At 44.5% G+C, this 16,991-nt stretch overlaps 2 protein-coding genes across 5 annotated transcripts; one reads left to right on the top strand and one right to left on the bottom strand.

Moving 5' to 3' along the window:
- Positions 1-75: 75 nt before the first annotated feature.
- LOC103628269 (uncharacterized) lies at positions 76-1,651 on the top strand (the record flags this gene model as incomplete). Its single annotated transcript, XM_035959075.1, has 2 exons — positions 76-1,147; positions 1,481-1,651. Coding segments are annotated over 2 exons (1,224 nt in total), but the record flags the coding sequence as incomplete, so codon positions are not given.
- LOC103626542 (serine/threonine-protein kinase STY46) lies at positions 1,415-13,600 on the bottom strand. 4 transcript variants are annotated; one of them, NM_001398826.1, is made up of 16 exons: positions 13,212-13,600; positions 7,597-7,711; positions 7,046-7,134; positions 6,532-6,651; positions 5,853-5,907; positions 5,270-5,380; positions 5,084-5,134; positions 4,228-4,415; positions 4,041-4,148; positions 3,787-3,860; positions 3,514-3,689; positions 3,112-3,207; positions 2,945-3,025; positions 2,771-2,824; positions 1,998-2,132; positions 1,415-1,838 (listed from the first exon to the last, which is right to left on the bottom strand). In NM_001398826.1, exons 1-16 carry the CDS (start codon positions 13,298-13,300, stop codon positions 1,767-1,769), a joined length of 1,614 nt encoding a protein of 537 aa, NP_001385755.1. In that variant the 5' UTR covers positions 13,301-13,600; the 3' UTR covers positions 1,415-1,766. The 4 variants fall into 4 exon arrangements, 3 of the variants coding, with proteins under 3 accessions (NP_001385755.1, NP_001385754.1, XP_008645180.1); NM_001398825.1 differs by lacking the exon at positions 13,212-13,600 and adding an exon at positions 7,815-8,316; XM_008646958.4 differs by lacking the exon at positions 13,212-13,600 and adding an exon at positions 7,815-8,313 and having other exon boundaries at positions 4,228-4,403.
- Between the last annotated feature and the right edge of the window lie 3,391 nt (positions 13,601-16,991).

A 16,991-nucleotide genomic window follows, 5' to 3' on the forward strand; every position in this document is an offset into this window, starting at 1 on the left:
CGTGAGACCGTGAGAGATGACACGATGTGCCCTTTTTTTATCCATATCATCACGCCTATGACGAGACTTGTGTGACGAGCGGGTAGTTCCCTCTGTGCGCTGCGGAGGCTCATCACTCCCCAGTCCCCACCAGAGACCCTGCCTCGGCTGCCGACCGCCGCGGCAGGCGACGATGCTGGCCCCGACCGCTGCCGGACCCTGCCTCTCCTCCCCGGCTCCGCCGACACCCACGTCCACGACGGCGCCTCCTCACCTCATCCGCCTCCCTCCCCTCACCACCCACCACCGCGCGCGCGCCGGTGCCGGTGCCGCGCCAGGCCGGCGAGAGCGGGACCGGCGCCCACGCCTCCTCCTGCGCCGGCGCCGTCGTCTCGGCCGGCGAGGGACCGCGTGATCGAGTTCGGCAAGTACAGGGGCCAGATGCTGGGCACGCTGCCGCCGTCGTACCTCCGGTGGGTCGCGGCCGAGCTCGACTACGGGGACACCGCGCCCTGGGCAGGCCTCGCGCGCGCCGTCCTCGACGACCCCGTGTACGTCGACCGCGTCGAGTGGGAGCACGCGCACCGCTTCCTCCGCGGCGACGCCGACGGCTACGACTACGCCTACGACGCCGACGGCGACGGGCCGCTCCAGGAGATGGCCGAGCGCTTCGGGTGGGACCTCTCCGACGAGGAAGGGTGGGGCCGCCTCGACCTCCGCCTCCTCGGCACATCCTACGGCGGCCGCATTCCAAGGAAGGGCGCCCGGACGAAGCAAAGCAACAGCAATAGCAACAGCTCCCCCGGCGGCGCCAAGAAGGGCGGCTCCCTGTTCGGCGCCGCCGCCGGGGCTGACCCGGGCGGCGCCGTGGGGAAGCGCGACAAGAGGAGGGAGCGGGTGCGGACGAGGAGGGAGGAGCAGGTGAGGACGGCCAAGATGGACATGCTCGGGGTGCATGCTGGCGTGGCGGACGGCGGCGTCCTGGGATCGTCGTCGGCCAGGAAGCAGGCTCAGATCAGGATGGCCAGCAAGGAGATTCTGGGGCTGGGCCAGAGTAGCCGCGCCGGCGAGACGCTCGACGAGAAGAGGACGCCGGGGAAAGGCGGAAAGGGCGCCAATCCTTTCCCCGGCCGTCAAGCATTCCTCGACAAGGTCAGGAAGCTCAAAGGTGATGACTGATGAATGATAGCTAGATACAGTAGCTAGCTCGAATTTGTAGTTGGACATGTAATTTTTTTTGTCGAATCTTTGATTTGCTGAGGTTTGGGGTATTATTATTCAGCGAAAGGCGATTTGATGATGATGGTCAGTCGGTTTACAATCCTGTTTTACTCGAGATTGTGCCAGAAGTCAAAATGCATCATTCGTTTGATTAAAAGTTCGCTGAAATAGTCATTTCAAGAAGACGCTTCTGTACAAGTAGTCAACTGCATCAGTAAATTCATCTCATCTATGATAAATCTCCGAGTTAACTGACACGAAGCGCGCTGTTTCTCACCAGCAGGAATTTATTTCAGCACACTTCAATCTATGCCAGTCGTTAGAACATCCAACAAATATCATCTACGATTACATGAGGGCAAAGCAACAAAACAAAAGGGCAAATTGAGCCAAAAAGAGAGAGACAACTGCAATTACACGAGAAAATCGTGACTGTACAACTACAGCGCACTATTCAACTTGCATCAGAACTTCAGAATCATGCTGTGATTGTGATTACAGCGTGCATCAATCACCAACATTACATTGGAGTAAACTATCATAGGTGGCTGGGTGCCCAGTGCCCTTCAGTGGCTTCTCTTCAGCGCTGAAAGGAACCCTGACTTCGTTTTGTGGCGACCCTCAGTGTCAGTTCTCACCTGTTCCAAAGTCAATACATCACAATGCTCAGTTCTGGAGAGTAACATTAAGCAGCAAAAACATTGAAGACTTGAGATGTTGTAGAATAAATAGAATCATGATCGTTTTGTTTAGACATGTGGTAAACTAGCAGCGAGAACTGGAAATGCAGGACTGGCCTCTTTGGAGAGTTTCTGAAGGATCTCCAGTATCTCGGAGAAGTCGGGCCTCTCAGCTGGATCTCGATGCCAACATTTCTGAAGAAGCTCGATGAGCTTGGGATGTGTGTCTTTTGGAATTGTTGGCCTAATACCCTGCAGAGGACGCACACGGGTTAATCAAGTTCTTCATAATGTGAGTCTCCACATGAGCAGATAATATGGCCTTGCGCAGACCACTAGGAACTGTAAAAAATCTCTAGAAAAAGCATCTGAAAACAAAAGGTCTCAATATTTCTTTTAACAAAAAAGAGGAAGTAGCTTCTCACAGCTACCTGTTTCACTTGAAATAAACAATTAAGAGTATGTTCTAAACACATTTTTTTTTTGTGTGTGTGTGTGGCAGTAATACAAATCCTATTGATTTCAGTATGTGCTTCAGTGAGTTTTCTACTTTTCTTATTTCCATGAGAGAACTTGTAGGTTTGTAGCGCACATGATGAACCTGCTCCTCTAATCTCATGTACATATAATCTATTAATAAACAAATGCACAGCAAAGGATGATGATCCAGCCCTAACTGAAAGAGCAAAGGCTAGCATCACTTCTAAAAGACTGTTGTCCTAAAAGAATTGCGCTGCTCCCTGTTCCCAAGTGTATGCACATGCCATAACCTAAAATGAGAACTAAATAAAATACTACAGCATCTTCACGATGTATGGATAGAATGGACTCCATCAGGTCATATCCTTTGAGCTGCTAATAACGTAGCTGCAGAAGCCAAATGCACTTACCTTCTGAACAACACCTATTGCTGCTTGCAGTGGTGTAAGGTACTCGTAAGGGATCTGAGGAATCAAAAAGTTTGAAAATCAATACTCTTATGAGTAATTTTATATGTTATGTTTACAAACTAAAACAGATAACAGAAACTGCCTAATGATATAGAAGAATGCAGCTGCAGTTACCTTGCCGGTTAGCAGTTCCCAAAGAACAATAGCAAAGCTAAAAACATCCGCTTTGTGATCGTAGGGCTTATGTTCTATGACCTGAAATTTCAATAAAAACATGGTATGTAAGAAAAGGGAACAATATGCATTTTTCCCTTCTGAAATACATATTCATGACGGTGCACCTCAGGTGCCATCCAACGGTAAGTTCCAGTTTCTGCAGTCATCACTCCAGATTGGTCTTTCACTCGTGCAACACCAAAGTCTGCAACCTTTACAACCTGCAAAATATATTCCAATTTCTTTTGAGATCGATCAATCACAAACACAGATTTGCATATTTTTTAAATCAAACAAACAATATGATTCTGCTGTGTGTTGGTGAGTTAGTCGTCTAGGCTGTTGTGCTCAGGTTTTTCGTTAGTTTCCCTTTAACTAACCGCGTGGTTGTATGGTTTCGTGCCCAGTTTCGCTCATAAACTGGGTCAAGTCTTTCTTCTATAGTGAGCTGCAGGAACTCCATGCCCTTTTGTCAAGGTTCTTAGAAAAAAAAAACATGATTTATGGCTTCGGGAAAAAAAACTGACCTTGTTTTCATCCATGAGAAGATTTGCAGTCTTGAGATCGCGGTGAATTATGTTGTTCTGGTGCAGGTAGTTCATTCCTTTAGTGATGTCGGTCGCCACTTTCAGTATTTCAGGAAGCTTGAAAGCATTATTATTTTTATGGAGGTAATCATAGACACTCCCTCCTGGCATGAAATCTAAGACAAGGACATGCAAAAAAAAAGGTACGGGGATTAGACGCCACAGAAATTTATTGACATTTCTATTGCAGAGATGAATTTCATTGTAGTGTACCTGTTACAATATACAGTGTTGGTTGTCTTGTGCATGCACCGATAAACTGCACTACATTCTTGTGACGGACCTTTCTGCAAGCATGTATAAACCAAAACATTTACATAATTAACAATGTTGAGAGGCATTTATGAACTGTTAGAACCTACACTAGGATGGTAGGATTTGGCGTCTCCAATATTAGTGAAATTAATCATAACTGGGAGATGCAACTGTCTTCGGAAAGCTCATGTCAGTAAAAAATTCAAACGAACCTCATGATGTACACTTCTTGTGCAAAATCTCGGTACATATCTGCACTGATGCGCTCAGGCCTCACTACTTTGATGGCCACATCCTGATTGCAGTATGTTCCACGGTACCTAAGCAAGCATCAGAGATCAGACGAAGCTCAGAAAGTTCCCAGTTCCATGTCATTGACTAAGAAAAGTTTAAACTTACAGGTCACCATTTGATCCGGAAGCAACTTTGCTTCCAAACTTGAGCAGCTTAAGGTCAAGTTCCCAAACATCTACACCATCTGTTGGAATTTCAACACTTGCAGATGACATACTTTCTCCACCTTGCTGACCTTCTGATGACGGTGATAATGAGCTGGATAAAGGCCAAGCTTGTGTCTGTACAGAAAGCTAACTTAACAAAGTCAAACCATCACTTGTATTAGGACAACAGAATAAATGACTATAGAAGCAGTGGTGTCCATTTATGAAACGTTGAAAGTAACACTATTCACGATATGAAGAAGGTTTGCACTTTGCCGATCTAGGGGTGACAATGAGCTCTAAATTTTACATTATAAAATTTAAGAACCAAATCAGATTATGATCGAACCCTATTTTTATTCATTTTTGAACTAGAATTTATTTAGGGCCTTAAGAATTTGTGAAGAAACGTTTGGATTGCGATCCATTACCACCCCACAGGTGATCTGATTCAATAAAATAAGGAACTTCTTAAGGAAAAAGAGAGAGAACAATTTAAGCAAATACCAAGAGAGCAAAAAGTGATTGTATTTTTTTGGTGGAAATATAGGAACAGATGTGTGCTTAATGGTGTTATGCCGAAGTTAAGAGGCGCTCATTCATAAGCTAGACAGTAGATGAAGCTTTGGAGCTTGGCAGGGGCTAAGGGTTTCTCTTTAGTATCTGACCCTCTACTTGAGCCTGTTAGTTATCTCCCTGATATGAGCGTAGTTGTTTGTTTGGGTGCTCTCAGGGTTCTATTCTTCTTAATATAGCGACATGCAGCATTTTTTGCACTTCTCACCTTCATTAAATAAAGAGGTAAAAACTTATACCTCGATTTTGTGAAATTTCTGAAGCAAATCTCCTTGTAGCTGCTCAGTACTCTAGAAATTGCAGCAAAATAATATATTAACAACATAGCATGAGAACAAATTGCTGAAAATATAGAAGCCTTAAAAAGCAAATGACCAACTTGACAACTTCAGTGATATAAATGGAAGCAGTGAGCAACTATGTACCCCAAGATGCCATCCAGTGACAACAAATACATCCAATGAGTAGCCATCAATTGTTGAAAATGCATGTGCTTCTTGGATGTCAAGACCGAGCTCAGCAAGCAAACAAGTCAGCTGTAAGTAAATGTAAAAATGATAGTGTGTCAGACAGCAAGCAGTTTTTTTTTCTCGAACACACAAAGAACTGTGTCATTGCATTAAGAAGATAGTTTGTTAGAGCTAATTTGTTTTATTACATTCATGCCGTTTACAGTTTTTTTTATAAAACGTTGTTGACAGATTGAACTCCGTCACAGACAGCAAGCAGTTGGGCAGTTCTGAACAAAAGTTTACTGTGGAAATGACTTTATGCGAGTTCAAATGATTTACTGTATATTGTTAATTCCTTTCTACTGTATTTCGTTCAAAAAAATTATCAACGTTTTTATTAAAAAGAAATTTTCATTCATTACCTATATTAACTACTTTTACTGGCTTCTAAATTTACTAAATTTTAGTTAACTCTATTAACAGTATGCAGGGGCTGATACTATGAGTAGACTTGTCAGAGAATTTCAACATTCCAGGGAACAAGAAATGTGCCTACCTGACTAAGGAGCTTTGGCTTATCAATCGTTGCAAAAGTTATCTCGTGCATCGGCCTGCAAAGTTCAGAACAGAGAACAACGAATTAAGCGAAAATATATCTCCTCAAATTGTTTCCAAACCAACAAGTTCTATATCCTTAAATACTATCAGCTTCAGTTTTCTGTACTCGGAAAAGCGAAGGTCTCCAATTTAACAGTTACATGCAAAGCAATAATACCAGAATGAGACAAAAACACTAAAAGGCAAATATCGACCTTTTTGGATGTGCTTGCACCCTCGACCAAGTATTAACTCAAGAAAGCATGGATTTTTCTTGTATTCAAAAGAAACCCGTACTTATCCACATATTAGTGTCAATGTTTTTTTACACGAAAAGGCATGCCAAATCATAAGTAGGAGCTTATTTTCAGCAAAGCATTAGTGCCTACTGTCCACTATTTTCATTTTTTCAGAGAAAAAACTAATAAAATGCATTCTTCAAAAGGTAAGTGCTATCACAATGCAGACATGTTTTGCAATCTGTCAAACTACAACTCCAAAATATCATAAACAGGCCATTGGGGTCCAGAAAGGTGTGAAGTGGTTCATCTTTAAATTGCCTATAATATAAATCCTGAAATGGTAAACAAATAAATAAACAAAAACAACCGAAAAGAATGGCACCGGATATTATTTACCTGGAAATTAGATGTACACTGTGATCAGTATCACCAGTGCTCCTTACATCACTCTCACTTGTTTCAAGCGCAAGCGCCTCTAGATTGGAGGAAGAACCAAATGCTGGAGGTGGGTGAACCCTGAACATTAGAAACAACATCAATATATATGAAAGAAACCAAGAAGAGATATAGGCACAAGAAAGAAACAATCTCTTACCCACATGTAAGTTCCCGTTTGGTTGGAGAGACTAAAGATTAGTCCCCACATTTTAGTCTCATTTAGTCACTAAATAGTCAAACGGTTGACTAAACTGTTTTAATCTCTAGTCCCTCAAGGGGTGACTAAAAGAGACTAAACCATATTAATTCCACATTTTGCCTCTCATTTATTTCAGTTGGTGTGAGAATGTTAAATGATATTTTAGTCTTTTTATAAGTCATTTAATACGTTCTTAATACTTTTATAGTGCCCCCAACAAAATAGGGTAGGGACTAAAGGAACCAAACATTGCCCTAAATCAACGATACTTACGTTTCATTAGCCTCAGGACGATTCGAAGCAACTGCCTCCATGTCAGGATCATATGGATCGCCCACATCAGTATCGATAATCCTAGAAACCTGATGACAAATCATGCAACAAACAAATTCGCTTCAGGAACCATGGACGTATAATCACATATATATAACCTTATTCGTTTAATATCTATCTAATCCAAGAAATGACTTTAACGAACAGATTAAAGCAGATGGTGAAAGCAGAATGCTGTTTGTAAGCTCCAAACCTTGGCACCATAGATCAGGTCAAAAAAATGTACAGATTGCTGAACATGCAAGAAAAACAACAGCAAAAGCGCATCCTTTTAGGATCCTATAGTCTTTGCCTCTTTGGTAGTAGTAATATACTAATATTATCGGTTACTACTTGGTACTTGGTCAGGAAAGTAGGAAACGATGCATAGATTTATGAACGAAGCACAAATCAATAATAACATCGACTCGTGTGCGAGATGCATGCATGCGTGTGATTGCAGTGGATCCAATTCCAATGGGTGGAGTGGAGAGGAGGGATGGATCTGTGACCTGCACGACGCGCACGGACAAGGCGGGCCGGCGTTCCGGATCGCGCGCCTCCTGGAGCAGCCGCTGGTGGGTGACCACATCGTCCGCCCTCTCCGCGTTCACATCCAGCGCGTACCTGCGCAAGCGAATGCATGCGTGCCGTCAGGACTCAGGAGAAAAAAAACGATCCCCAGGCGGCGGCGGCGGCGGCCCCGAAGCGCAGCGATCGAGCGGCTGACCGGGCGGGGAGGCGGTGGAAGTGGGCCCAGAGCGCGTCCTCGAAGGCCGGAGAGACCGCGGCGGAGGAGCGCAGGCGGACGAGCACCTCGTTGTACACCTCGAGGCGTCGGCCGTGCCTGTCCGTCCGCCGCCCGCCCGCGCCGGCCTCGGACTGCCGTCGCTGCGGTGACGCCGGCGGGGGACTATCCACGGCCATGGATCTGCCAAAGAGAACGGCGCTGCGGGTGGGCGTATCGCGTCGATCGAAAAGCGGCGCGGCGGGCACGGGCACGGGCACGAGACGGCCGTGCTGCTACGACTGCCCTTGCATGGGAGGTGGTGGCGCGCACGTGAAGAGGCGGGCGACAAAGACGAGAGCTTTATAGCGACGGGACGGAGAGGCAGCGGTCGGAGGTCGGACTCGGAGAGTCGGAGACGGACGCTTGGCCTAATTCGCAAAGAACACTGCTCGTAAATTAGTTATAGAGGAGAAAGAGATTAGTGAGATGAATCAAGGAAAAAACAATTAGTGAGAGGAATCAATCCGTTCTATACGCTTTGCCGCTTTGTGCTATTTATTATACTAAATTTGCAGCGTTTTGTGTTTCCTAGAGGGAATATAGAATCAATAATTTGGAAAATTTAGGGAATTGAAATTTGGAGATAAGGCTGGATGAGGTGGCTCTCTCACCTTTGCCCGAAAAGTCAAATGTGATGCGGAGAACAGAAGAAGTTGCATGGATGCACGGCAAGGCATTCTTTAATTGTTTGCAAACTTGCAAGGAACAGCAGGTCAACACTCGAGGGCACATTGGCACATGAATATTTGCTAGGTCTACAACTACGACTGCATGCAAATAAAGTATAGTTACAGGTAATGTCATGCATGCACTAATCCCACGGTTAGCAATCCATGAGATTATTAGGGTTTTGTCATTGTTCGTCTCAGATAATTATTAGCATGTTTGGTTCAGCTTTTTCTGACCAGTTTTTCCGAGAATCTAGCTGTGGCTGTGTAAAAAATCTGAGTATCATTAGGATTACGTGCGGAGGAAGATAAAGTTGTCCATGGGGCTCAGGATCTATAAATTGACGGATTATTACTATTACGACGACTCAACCGATTATATGTTTATGTTGATTTTGAATGATTTTTACCCAAACGAATTTTATAGAAGCTGGCTGAAAAGCTGAGTGTTTGCAGTCCGCAGCAGTTTTTGGTGGCCAGAAGCTGCAAAAAGCCGAAACAAACAGGCACTATATAGTTTGTTTCCTTAACTTTAATCCGTACCGATTTCTATTGTTTCTATATTGTTTTTGTATCTATAGATTGCAATTGGAGCAGTCCAAACAGTCGACTTTAATCCGAAGCGATAGACACCCAACTTAGGTTAGAGCAACTCCAAAAAGATGCTTAAAGTTTTTAAAAAATGATTATTAGGGTATGCTAAAAAAATTTAGGTGTATTGTTAACGTGTATACTCAAACAGCTGCTTGAAACAAATGTTGAAAATCTAAAAACTGACGCAAATTAAAAAAAAATCCTCAAGTATGGTGCTACCGCAAAATGGGCCGTTTCACTTGTCTTGCATGTACCAGACGTCATTTTCTTTTGCCATGTAAGTGGCGGGCGCACACACCTGTGTAGGGATGAAAACGGTCGTAAAAGGTCGGTAAACACTAAAACCATTACCGTTTTCATATTTTTTTTATCGGAAACAAAATCGAAAATAGTAACTTCGGAAACGGAAACGATATCGGTATTTCGGAAATATCGGAAACGAAAGTTTGGTGCGGAAAATACACCGGTAACGGTCGGAATCTAAAATACAATCGATAAATATATCAAACTTCATAATACAACAAAGTTGACAAAAGATCACAAAGACCACAAGTTCACAATTTATGATATAACAAGTTCACAAGGATCACAAATTTATAATATAAAAAGTGTACAAAGATCACAAGTTCACAATATAACAAGTTCATAAAGATCACAAGTTCATAGACTCAAAGTTCACAATTCACAATTCACAATATCCACTCGATCTAGCTGACATGGCATGCTTACTTATGAAATATTTTTTTTCTTTAAAGAGTTTTTCACAACCTCACAGGAAAACCCTAAAACCTAACGTGTGGAAAAGACCAAATCGTTAATCTCAACTGCCTTCCAACACCATCTATCCAAAAAAATCTAAAAGTGTCCAAAAAATACAAAAATAAGTAATCCTTATCTAGAGACGTACAGGCGATGCGAAAAATCACATGCTGGAAATTTCCGAAAAATTCCGAGAAACAATTCTGAAAAATTCCGAGACACAATTCCGAAAAATTCTGAGACACAATTCCGGAAAATTCCGAGACACAAATCCGATAATTTTCGACAAAAACCGATAACCGAAGGAAACGATCGGTAAAACACCACGCCGATTCCGATAGAAAATTTCGAAAACCGATTCCGTTTTCGAAAAATACCGTTACCGATGAATCCGACCGAAAAATTTCGAAATCGGTTTCCGGAATACCGAAAAATTCTGAAACCGTTTTTATCCTTACACCTGTGCACATGCAAAGGCTCTAGGTGGATTGGGGAGAACACAGTGGACACGAAAATATACATGACATGAGTCGTATTTTTTTGAGAAGTTTTGAAGAAGCTGTTTGGGCAAAAAAAGGGATTTTTCCAATATCTGTTTTTAGGAAGGTTTACATGTTCTTTTGGAGTTGCTTTTAGTGAGTTGTAGGAGTATGTTTTAGTTAGCACCATAACACAACGTGGTAGCACGGATAAATAATAAGGATATTGTAGAATACTTGGGCAATAATGGTCTCCCATATATGCTTTTGGAACTTGAGCTGGCACCTGTACGAGTCAATGCAATGCATGACAAGTTTAATTAATTTAACAAGCTGATAACAACAAGTTTAATAATATAGCTAACCGTTTTGGAGGGCGTCTTATAGCCGATATGTATAATGGTTAGCTCTTTACAATTAATATATGATCCACTTATCTCTTTTATAAAAGGCAACGTATACTGTGTAAAACTGTTTCCTGTGCTAACGTGCTAAGACGTGTTGACATCCGTCAGATTCCAAATCAATGGATACACTTAACCACACCTCATAATCTTGTTCTTTTTCTTAAGAGCCCCTCGTTTCTCTTTTGTTTGTGTAAACCGAATAGTTTTATAGCCGCCGACCCTTCTCTCCCGTACACCGTCGTTGACGCCGTCTCCATCGAACGTGTTGGCGTTGGTCACCGCTAGCCTACCTCGATATTCTCCATCGCTTTCTACGGTCGACACAACCCCGCCCCCATCTTCTCAGGCGTCTGCCATGGTCGACGCCGGCCCGCCCCGATCTTCTCAAGCGCATGCCACGGTCGACGCCGATCTACCTCGATCTTCTACCGCGCCTGCCATGGTCGACACAGCACGACCCCAATCTTCTCCGCTGCATGCCATGGTTGACGCCAACTCGCCTCGATCTTGTACCTGTGATGCCATGGTTGACGCCGACCTACCTCGATCTTCTACCTGTGATGCCATGGTTGACGTCGATCTGCCCCAAACGAGCATAGCCCCATGGGTCCTGACCCCATCAAGCACAACCACATGGATCCCGTCAGCAGGAACCACACATCTCATTTCACCTTTTGGAACACCTGAAAAGAATACAGTCATGTCCCCCTTGATGGTGAGCAATTTTTTTACAAATTTAATTGTGGCATATCTCGATACGTTCTATGTGGCGATTAATTGATAATAACTTTTCAATGTTGTAGTATGCTACTCATGTTCCTGAAGTACATGAATCTATGAAGCCATTTGTTGGACAAATTTTTGAAAGATTGCAAGATGCAGAGGAATTTTATAGAAGATATGCAAAAGAGGCTCGTTTTGGAGTTCGTATTGGTCCACATACAGATTTGAATGGTGTTAGAAGATGGCAAAGATGGTTGTGTTCTAAACAGGGATATAGGTCTAAGAAAAAGGTAGACAGCAAACCGAAACGTATTCAAAAGATTTCTAGGTGTGGTTGTGAAGCAGTTCTAGCTGTCAAGCTGATTGAAGATAATAAGTTTCGGGTGGAGATATTTGTGGAATCACATACACATAGTCTTGTTTCACCAGACAAGGTCCACTTGATTAGGTCGAACAGAGAAGTTAATGAGAAGGCTAAGCGTGCATTAGTGGCATGCCACAAGGGAGGCATCGGTACAAGTGGGGCATACAGATCGAGTCCTTTATTGGTTGTTCAATTCCTAACCATGTTATTATACAGCCACCTAATGAAGTCAAATCTGTGGGTAGGTGCAAACGAATAAAACCTGGTCAGAAGGTAAAGAAGCCTGGTGACAGTGTGGAGAAGAAACAGAAAGTTCCTCGTATGTGCAGGTGTTGCAAGCAAGTAGACTATCATGATGCTCGAAATTGTCCTTTAAAGAATAATCCAACCCAGTGATGAATATCATGTTCATAGATCAAGAGTCATCAGCTAGCACAGTTCAGAGCAGCAGTCATTATACAGTGTTTGGTTCAGCTAGTAGTGTTCAAATCAGCAGTCATCAGCTTGCAGTCATCAACTAGTGTTGGGTTCAGCAGGTTTGTGTTTTACAATAAAAGAGACAGAGCTTGGTATGCAAAAGGCAGCAGGTTTGTGTTATCAAAAGTCTGGAACTGAAATGAGCTATTTACAGACTATGTTGCAATGACCTATGTTTCTGTCTGTCTCTCTCTCTCTTTTGTCATCTGACTTAAATGTAGAAATAAACGGAAGAAGACTAATGCAGACATGTTTCACTCCCATTCTCTCAGGTTATTTAGTTCACTCTTAAGATGGGCTCACCATCCATCCAAACAGCAAAAATGACTCATTTGGTTAGATCACTGTCTGTGGACAGGATAAGATAAATAAGATGATCAAGTGCTCAGTTTCTTAAAACTGACATACATTCACGTACAAAGCATATGCAGATATATGCTTGATTAGTCCCGATTACCTCAAGGTGCTAGTACCTACTCCGCGTTTCAGCCCACTTGGTTTCATGGCCATGAACCATGATCGTGACTTGTGAGGGATTCAAGGTCAAAAAAAAATGCAGACCAGCCAAAGACGCATATATGTCTTCTAAGTTCTAACATTCGGACCAGTCCAGCTGAAATTCACGCATTTTAAAACAAGATACATAAATGCCGATCGCATGCCTGGAGCGCGGAAATGGTTGGTCTGACATTGAAATTATGCCTTAACCCTATCGGAAACATCGAATTACTATGGTCCGGCATTGCAACAATGTCATCCCAGCCCGAAGCTACAGTTAACCGCAATGACGAACAACTGAACGCACACGCAATCTGACACGTGAATGTAGGAAGCGGGTAGAAGGGCCCAGGCATTACTGCACTTACGCGCGCTCGAGGCCGCCGGGATCCGCGAAACCTGCCACCGCGGCAGCAAGCAACCACGCCGCGGCCCACACCACCGGGGCACAGCCCATCTCTGCGACGCCGCAGCCGGAGGCTCACAGGAGAGCGCCAAAAACCAAGCGCGATAGCCCCCTTACGGCTGCAACGGCAACGGGTTCTGCTGTGGACTGTGGTCGGGGAGGAGGATTGGAGGTGGAGGAGTGGGAAGGGAGGGAGGGAGAGGTCCCGCCCAGCAGCGGGCGCGGCCTGATAAAGGGCTCCGCCGGACGCGCGGTGGCGGTGGCCTTTGCTTGGCGCGAGGTAGGAAGGAGACGTGGAGGCGAGGCGAGGTCGAGGTCGGCGGCGAGCGGAAGACGCGACGAGTGGGAAGCCGGATTCTTCATTAATTAATCCGGTTCAAATGCTGATTAGCCGTGGGTTTAGTAGATAAGTGATGTAGACAGGCTGAGTAAGAGACGAAGCAAATATTGTATAGCTTATATTATGAGAAGATTATCGAGGTAGAAAGCGATGGAGAATATCGAGGTAGGCTAGCGGTGACCAACGCCAACACGTTCGATGGAGGCGGCGTCAACGACGTGTACGGGAGAGAAGGGTCGGCGGCTATAAAACTATTCGGTTCACACAAACAAAAGAGAAACGAGGGGCTCTTAAGAAAAAGAACAAGATTATGAGGTGTGGTTAAGTGTATCCATTGATTTGGAATCTGACGGATGTCAACACGTCTTAGCACGTTAGCACAGGAAACAGTTTTACACAGTATACGTTGCCTTTATAAAATATGTTGGTTCCCGTGTATAAGTTGGTTGTTAGTTTGTAGCTCGCTTCTACGTCTACTCTCTCTCCCGTGTCAATATTTAGCTGGCTTACAGCCGATTATTATACTTGCTCTAAGGCTATTCCCATTTTATAGTATCATGTGATTTTTTAAATATGAAATATGAGGTAAAAAGGAGGTAGAGTAAGGAGTCTCCTGGAGATGATCTAGATGGAGCTACCGATTTGGCTGGATGGACAAAAAGACATTGCGAGGGTGGAAGCTATACAAGTCTAGGCATGTTCGGTTCAACTTTTTTTCTGTGAGTTTTTTTAAAACCACTTTATTTTTAAAAATGTTTTATGTCGGTGCCCTTAGTTTTGCTGGTGTTTTTATTTTTATCCTTAGTTGTATTTTTTGCTTAGTTTTGTCCTTCTAGCACTATAGAGTAGAAAGATAAAACTGAAAAAAAACATGACTAAAAATAAAAATGAGGACACCAGAAAAACTGAAGGCACAGGCTTAAAAACCCTTTTTTTAAAACCATTTTCTTAAAAATAGGAGGATTCCAATCACACCCTTAATTTAGCGCCGGCACACAGACACACAACCCGCTCAAAAAAAACCCTGCACGAGTGGAGGATATGCTTACTCCGATCCGCCGCATCACAGCACCATGCATCCAAGTTTTATGAATTAAGAATGTGATTAGTTAATAGGTCGGTCAACAAACTTTAATCTATTCGAGGATAACCATTGCTACGCGTGCCTGCCTGGGACGGGATAGAATATGCCACTCCATGATCTACTCGTGCATGTATTAGGCAGTCTTTGACAGTTTTTTTATCTTATCTTATATCTTATTATCTATTTTAAACTACACTCTGTAAATAATATATTATACAGTGTAAACAATGTTTTATATGGTTATATGCACGCTCCGCTAGTATATTTGGGTGCTCCCTAATTTTAAGCTCTCTTCAACACTCCGACTACGATTTTCAGGACATAAATTTCTACTATTGAGAAAAAGATGAGTCACAGTTCTAATCCGTAACATAAGTCATTTTTAATATGTACCATGAAATCTCTAATGGAAATTTAAAAGGTATATGTATTAAGTTTATGAAATCAGATTACTTAGTGAACATAATCTCTACTATCTATTAAGTCGATAGTGTAGACCACAATCATGCCCCCGCTCCCCCTCCCCCTCTCGCGTCGATCCCATGGCCCCGCACCCCTGTTCTGTGTTCTCTCCCACTCCCCCAGCTGGACCATCTCGACGCGGGCGCGCCGCGACGGCGGCAAGGCACGACATCCGGCTGCCACGGCAGCCTGTCCAGGCCGCTTTTCTTCGCATCACGGGGCCCTTGAGGCAGACCAGCTCCTCAGAATCCGCCACCGCCGCCCACGCGTCCGGCACCGCATTGCGTAGCAGCGACTCCGCCAGCATCGCCGCGCCGACACGCGCCTCCCGCGAGGTCGCGCTCTGCAGCACACGCACCAGGGACGCGATTGTCGACGGCATGTCAGCGGCGAGCGCATCGGCCACGCGCCTATTTCTCTCCTCCTCAAAGTCTTCTCCACATCGCTCAGCTGCCCACACCTCTCTAAGAGCACCTAGAGGGGGGGTGAATAGGTGATCCTGTAAAAACTTAACTTATAGCCACAAAAACTTGTTAAGGGTTAGCACAATAATTGCCAAGTGGCTAAAGAGGAAATCTTGCATAATACGACTATCACAGAGAATTCAACACAGAGGAGACACGGTGATTTATCCCGTGGTTCGGCCAAGTACAAAACTTGCCTACTCCACGTTGTGGCGTCCCAACGGACGAGGGTTGCAATCAACCCCTCTCAAGCGGTCCAAAGACCCACTTGAATACCACGGTGTTATGCCTTGCTTATCTTTATCCCACTCGCGAGGAATCTCCACAAATTGGAGTCTCTCGCCCTTACACTTAAGATTCACAAAGAAGCACGGAGTAAGGGAGGGAAGCAACACATACAAATCCACAGCGAAACGCGCACACACACGGCCAAGATTCGAGCTCAAAGACTATCTCACAGTTTCTCACAAGAACAGAGCTCGAATCACTTAGAATCACAAACGGATGCGCAAAGACTGAGTGTGGATGATCAAGAATGCTCAAGAGTTGCTTGGTGTTCTCCTCCATGCGCCTAGGGGTCCCTTTTATAGCCCCAAGGCAGCTAGGAGCCGTTGAGAGCAAATCCAGAAGGCCAATCTTGCCTTCTGTCGTCGGGCGCACTGGACAGTCCGGTGCACACCGGACACTGTCCGGTGCCCGATTTATTTCCATAAACAGCTCAGCCGACCGTTGCCGACCGTTGCAGATCTGGCGCACCGGACAGTCCGGTGCACACCGGACAGTCCGGTGCCCCCTTTCGACCGTTGGCTTGGCCACGTGTCCTGCGCAGATCGCGCGGCCGACCGTTGGCCCTGGCCGACCGTTGGCTCACCGGACAGTCCGGTGCACACCGGACAGTCCGGTGAATTTTAGCCGTACTCCGTCAGCCAATTCCCGAGAGCGGCCACTTCGGCCGAGGCAGCCTGGCGCACCGGACACTGTCCGGTGCACCACCGGACAGTCCGGTGCCCCAGACAGAAACAGCCCCTTGGCTGTACACAGCCACCTCTTTCCTTTTTCTTTTTCTTCCTGTTTCCAATACTTAGACAAGTATATTAGTACACAAAACCAATGTACTAAGACTTAGAAACATACCTTTGCTCTAGATTTGCACTTTGTTCATCCATGGGCATTGATTCACATTTAAGCACTTGTGTTGACACTCAATCACCAAAATACTTAGAAATGGCCCAAGGGCACATTTCCCTTTCAATCTCCCCCTTTTTGGTGATTTATGCCAACACAACATAAAGCAACTAGAACAAGTGCAAAATCACTTCAAATAAAACTCAAATTGATTTTGATTCAATTTTGGCATATATGGATCATCCTTTGCCACCACTTGGTTTGTTT

The sequence above is a fragment of the Zea mays genome, chromosome 5 (genome assembly GCF_902167145.1).
Source record: "Zea mays cultivar B73 chromosome 5, Zm-B73-REFERENCE-NAM-5.0, whole genome shotgun sequence".
Lineage (NCBI taxonomy): Eukaryota > Viridiplantae > Streptophyta > Magnoliopsida > Poales > Poaceae > Zea > Zea mays.